The sequence below is a fragment of the Lepidothrix coronata genome, unplaced genomic scaffold (assembly GCF_001604755.1).
Source record: "Lepidothrix coronata isolate B3197 unplaced genomic scaffold, Lepidothrix_coronata-1.0 Scaffold20, whole genome shotgun sequence".
Lineage (NCBI taxonomy): Eukaryota > Metazoa > Chordata > Aves > Passeriformes > Pipridae > Lepidothrix > Lepidothrix coronata.
The window spans coordinates 5,152,983-5,158,317 of NW_016690200.1; the positions used below are offsets into that span (position 1 = coordinate 5,152,983).

The following is a 5,335-nucleotide window of genomic DNA, read 5'->3' on the forward strand; positions in this document are numbered from 1 at the left end:
TTTTTGCCCTGGGATCTGAAGTCACAGTGAGTTAAATTCAGATTTGTTTAAGATGACTATTTAGCTATTTTGTTGATCACAGAATCACAGAATCATAGAACAGTTTAGGTTGGAAGGCACCATAAAGATCATCCAGTTCCAACCCCCTGCCATGGGCAGGGACACCTTCCACTAGACCAGGTTGCTCAAAGCCCTGTCCAAACTGGCCTTGAATATTTCCCGGGGTGGACCATCTATCATCTCTCTGGGCAACCTGTTCCAATGTTTCACCATTCTCATTGTAAAAAAATTCTTCCGTAAATCTAGCCTGAATCGCCCTCCTTTAGGTTAAAACCATCACCCCTTGTCCTATCACCACAGGCCCTGCTAAAAAGCCTGACCTCCCCACCCTCTTCACCCAGCGCAAACCCTGAACAGGCTGAACCAACACCTTTGAAGGAAAGCACTCCAGGATCAGCTGCCACAGCTCACAGTTAATGGCTCCTGCTCCCATCAGCCAGGTACGAGCTGTTTGCTGGCTGTAAATCTCCCGTTACAGGCTCCTCTGCCATACAGCACACATGGATTAATAGCAGCTTTCTACTTTTGAGGTTACAGCTGATCCGAAAGTCCCCAGAAGAAAGGGCGAGTTTCCTAAGCAGCATGACTGACAAGACGGCGAAGAGGGAGTTTATTCAGAGCATTATCTAATTCATTCCCCAGTGAAGGAAACTCATCTACTTTTGAGACTTAAAACTTCTAAAGAAAACTGCTATGATCTAAAGAGATTGGCCATAAAACTATTTGTATTGAAAACTTAGCCAGCATGCCTTTAGTGAACTTCATTCATTAACATTCTTCCTGGCAAGGTTTCCATATCTCAGCGTTCATTTTATACTTTAATTTGGTTAGTAGGTCTTTGTTTAATCGTCCTATTGAAAGGAGAACAAAGAAGGTTTAGGTGATACAGTGAAGTAATACACTATATTTTATCTCTGGAAAGCCCAGACAAAGTCAGCAGGCTCTGATACCCTCCGATTCAGGGTGTTTTTTTTATTCCCTTTCTCTTCCAGGACATTTGGAATCACAAATCAGTTGCGGAGCATAAAGATCCTCACTGTACTTAGCTGCGGACACCTTCAGAAGAGAAACACCTTGTCAAGCAGAGAAATGATGCTTTGAGCACGACATACAGCCCTGAAGGAAGATTATCTTGGGAAAACTGCATTCCCATTACTCTGGGGATGGATGCTGTGCATTTGTATCTCTGTCCTCCAACAAAAACCAGTAGTCAAGATGGTTTCTTCCATTTCTGAGCTTTGTGCTTACTGCCTTGATATCAACTTCATGCTTTCTTCCTGGGCACAAAATTCATTGACAAGTTGCAGTTTTGCCTAATGAATAACACACTTCGCAGACAGCCCCCAGCAATGCCACTTTCTCCAGTGACCCGCAGGCACAGGCTGCCCTAAAGGAGGATTTATGGGATAAAAAGGATAAAGGAACTCTCCTGGTTTCACAGTAAATGGAGCTGCTCCCCAGCCCCAATGCCGGCTGCACCAGTGGGCAGCTCCTGGGCTGCTGTAAACTGACACAGCTCCAACTGGCTCCAGATAAAAATCTGGCCCCAGAGTAACGGCAGGAATCAACAAGATTTTCTCACAGAATAGTTTTTATGCTCTTTTCTGGAATATTTACTACCAGTCCTCATTGTCCTGCTTAAATCCACTATGCCCACTGCACCTGTAAAGGGGGAAAATTGTACCTGCCTTCTGTTTATACTGCAGCAGATGGTGAGTTGTCTTCTCACTGAAAGCTCTTTAATTCTTTACTTTCTCAACTTTACACCAGTTCTGCTCCAACCACCTATTGAAATGCGTGTTTTCCAGAGGCAGAGCTCCCAACTGATGTTCCTCTTGATGAAGCTGCACTCCAAAGCAGGAAAACCACTCAGAGGCTCCGATGCTCTCCCATGACATCTGTTGAGCAAGACAACCTGCAGCCCACCTGCCATGCCCTGTTCCCATGGACGGCAGTGTCCAAACCCCAAATCATGAGATGATCCCAAAGAACACAGATCCCAACCATAAAATCAAGCAGGGAATCAACCCCCCATAAACTATGGGGAATCAACCCCCCATAAACTAAGCTTATGGAAGAAACCCAACCTGCGAAGTTCCAGCAGCAAATAGGAAGGTCTGGGGAAGGAGTTGGGCTTGCTCAGTACTGGGGCTGTAAAGAAGGTCCGTGCCACACTGATGCTCAGGGGGTAACTATTTTTGGAAGCTGATTATTCGTTTATACCCCTGATTCCCGAAACACACCAGCGCAAGTGAAAGGGGAGGCAGGCTCAGCACCAAGCCCGGCTTCAAACCGGTGACCCGGAGGTGAAGGGCCCCTTCTCCTGTTACTAATCCCCTCAGCCACACAAGCCTCCTGAAAATGATGCTTTGGTTTTATTGCCACAGGGGTCATTTATAAAATCATAAAACCCAGAGTAAGAAACCAGCCCAGTGGCAGCAAGGCCGAGCATGCACAGAAATAGCTCATCCAAAGAGCCAAGTTCGGCCCTCCCATGGCATCCTGAGTGATTCAGTTGACTAAATGTGAGCAGTTCTGATTCATGGAGAGGAGGAGGAAATGGATAAACAACTTACCAAAAGCTAATTCTTTATTATTGCAACCAGAAATGACCAAAGACGGTGTATTTTGTATGTCTGCACATTTACATGTGGAAAAAACCAAGAAATCAGGTTTGCAACAGCCAACAATTCAAAATAATATAAAATAAAAAGTCAAATCCAGTAACTTTCTTGACTGGTAATTAGGAGGGACGGAATATAAACGAGGTGGCATCGAACAAAGCAGGTAACAGTGCACTTTTAATAAACCAATTTCATCCATATCTCCACTGATTTGCAATTTAACAGTTCTATCAGCAAAGCCTCATTTCCCTAACTGGACTGGTACTTTTATAAACATGACTAATTCATTCTCATTAATATCAATTTGGATGCATTTAAAAAATAACTCTTAATATCTGCACAATAGGTTAAAGGGTTATATTCTCCAACATCAGATGTTCCCATTGCATGGCTTAAAGTAGAAATATCCCCAAATTAAGCAACGAAATCTAAAATTGATTAGAAAACAAAAGGCCTACATTTTTTTTTCAAGATTTATTCCTATTTAGCTCTGAGATCCATTGCACTACACTATATAATACTGACTTTTATTTTTTTTTTGTCTGCAATTTCCCCCCATATTTTCAAAGGGGAATGTGACTTGTGTTCACTTTATTGGTCTTTCCAAGGGGGATACACAGAGCAGAGGAACACATCTGCATCTCCCCCACCTAAACACGATCCCCATCCTTTTGGCAAACTCACTACTATTTGTTAAAAAAAAAAAGGAGGAAAAAAGAAAAAAAAAGCTCCGTTCCAGCTACAGATTAACACGCCGTAGCTGCCACCAGAAGTGCAGAGCCCCCCTGGCCTAAGCTCCCAATTCAGAAGGCATTTAAGCACATGTATAACCAAGTGTGGGAACAGGCTCCTTGAAGGCAATAGGATTACTCACTTCTTAAGAAGTTACCACATGTTTAAGTATCTGAATCGAGGCCTAATTACGGTGCTGGCCGTCTCCTCGTGCATGCACTGCTGGGGCAGGGCTTGCCAATCCCTCACAGCCATGAGGACAGGGCCCGTGTCACACGGGCTTTTAGTAGCTGCTAGGTTTGTATTCTCAGGGCAAACGACAACAAAAATCCTCAAACCCCACAAAATAATTAAAAAAAAAAAATTACTTTATAAATATCAGGTATTTACACATGTGAAAATCTTTTAATGGGAGAAGTGTTTTTACACACCGATGAAATGTACAAGCCATGAAAAGGTACGTTGACAAAGACTAAGAAAAAAACCAAAACAAACAAAAAAATACCAACCAAAAATCAAAGTATAAAATATATTACAGGTCCACCAAAAGAAATTCACACGGAAGAAAAAAATCGACACAATAGAAACTTTTTTTTTTTAAAAATAGAAGATATATCACAAAAGCTTGAACATGTTTATTTTGTGTTAGTACTAAAAATCAAGGAAAAAAGCTTCATATATTCTCGTCACAAAAATATTTACCAGCCACTTTTTATTTCCACATTATGATTATCTGGCTCAGCAGGAGTCGAGGCTGAACTGTATCCAGACTACAGAAATCATTCCAGAAGGTTGTCTCAGTTTACAACTTACTGCAATTTACATTTTCTCCTCCTCTCAGCACCTTCCTGCAAAGGTTCAAGAGGGCTTAATAACAAATCGAGAAGGAATAGGACAGATATCTGTATTTACAACATTCATCCGTGTTGCTGCCGAGCCACAGGAGCGGGAGCGGCACCAGGAACCACCCAAGTCTTCACAGCGCTCTGTGCAAATTCCCCTTGGGAAGGGAAACAACAGCAGGAGAATGTGCCAAAATCCAATCCCCTGGGCTCGGATGGTCTGTGGAACCCAACAGCCCCCGAGCGAGGGCATCTCCTCGCCCCGGATTCGCTCCAGAGACACAACCCCAACAGCCGGTGACGGAGGGGGACACGAGCAGGATGGATCCCTCCCGCAGCCGAGTCTGGGCAGGAGGTGCCGCGGCGACCGCAGGACTTCAGTCCACTGTGCTGTCCTCAGTGCGCCCTGTGCTTCCTCTTCTTGTGTTTTTTATCCTTCCTTTTGTTGGCACACTTGGAGCAGAACCATTGCATCTCTTCTGGGGGTGCGGCAGTCAGCCCAACACAAGGCCTGTGGGCAGGAAAATATTGTATCAGCTCGGTGGAGTAACGTTACTTCTGTTTCTTAGCCCCCCAAAAATACAACTTTTCAGTGGGAGACAGGCCTATTAATATAGCAGTTATATTATCATTCTCTTAATGAATGTAATGATTTAATAGAAACCTAAAAACTCTTGCTTTGAAACAAACAAAAAAAATCAAAAGGATACTCAGATAAAAAACGTTATTTTAATAGAAAATATGCGTGCACTTTCAGGTGTAATAGAGTAGATTTAAAAAATTTAAAAAAACCCCTATGATTTTATGTAGGTTTCTTTTAAAAAAAGTGATTAATTCCCCCCAACTCTTTTATAAGAGCTGACATTTATATTACCGTTCATACAATGCTTCATAATTTGAACTGTCTATCTGTATACACTGTGCTCATAATCCTGTAGTTCTCACAAAATTACCAGAATCAGCAATATTTCCCAGCAGTTTCAAAAACAACCGTTATCACCAATGCCCATTAATTAAAAAGTAACTCTCCTTCGGAGCTTAAAATCTGCTTTTTCAAATTTCAGAGCAACAGAGATA

The 5,335-nt window shown here is 42.6% G+C and overlaps 1 protein-coding gene across 1 annotated transcript in view; it reads right to left on the reverse strand.

Annotated features, from left to right (window-relative positions):
* Window positions 1–2,632: 2,632 nt before the first annotated feature.
* The window catches only part of TAF3 (TATA-box binding protein associated factor 3), a 114,015-nt gene continuing 111,312 nt past the window's right edge, over window positions 2,633–5,335 (reverse strand). The window contains exon 7 of the mRNA XM_017807821.1: window positions 2,633–4,769. Within this exon, the coding sequence (XP_017663310.1) occupies window positions 4,655–4,769 (115 nt within the window). The 3' untranslated portion in view covers window positions 2,633–4,654. The remainder of the gene's footprint in view (window positions 4,770–5,335) is intronic.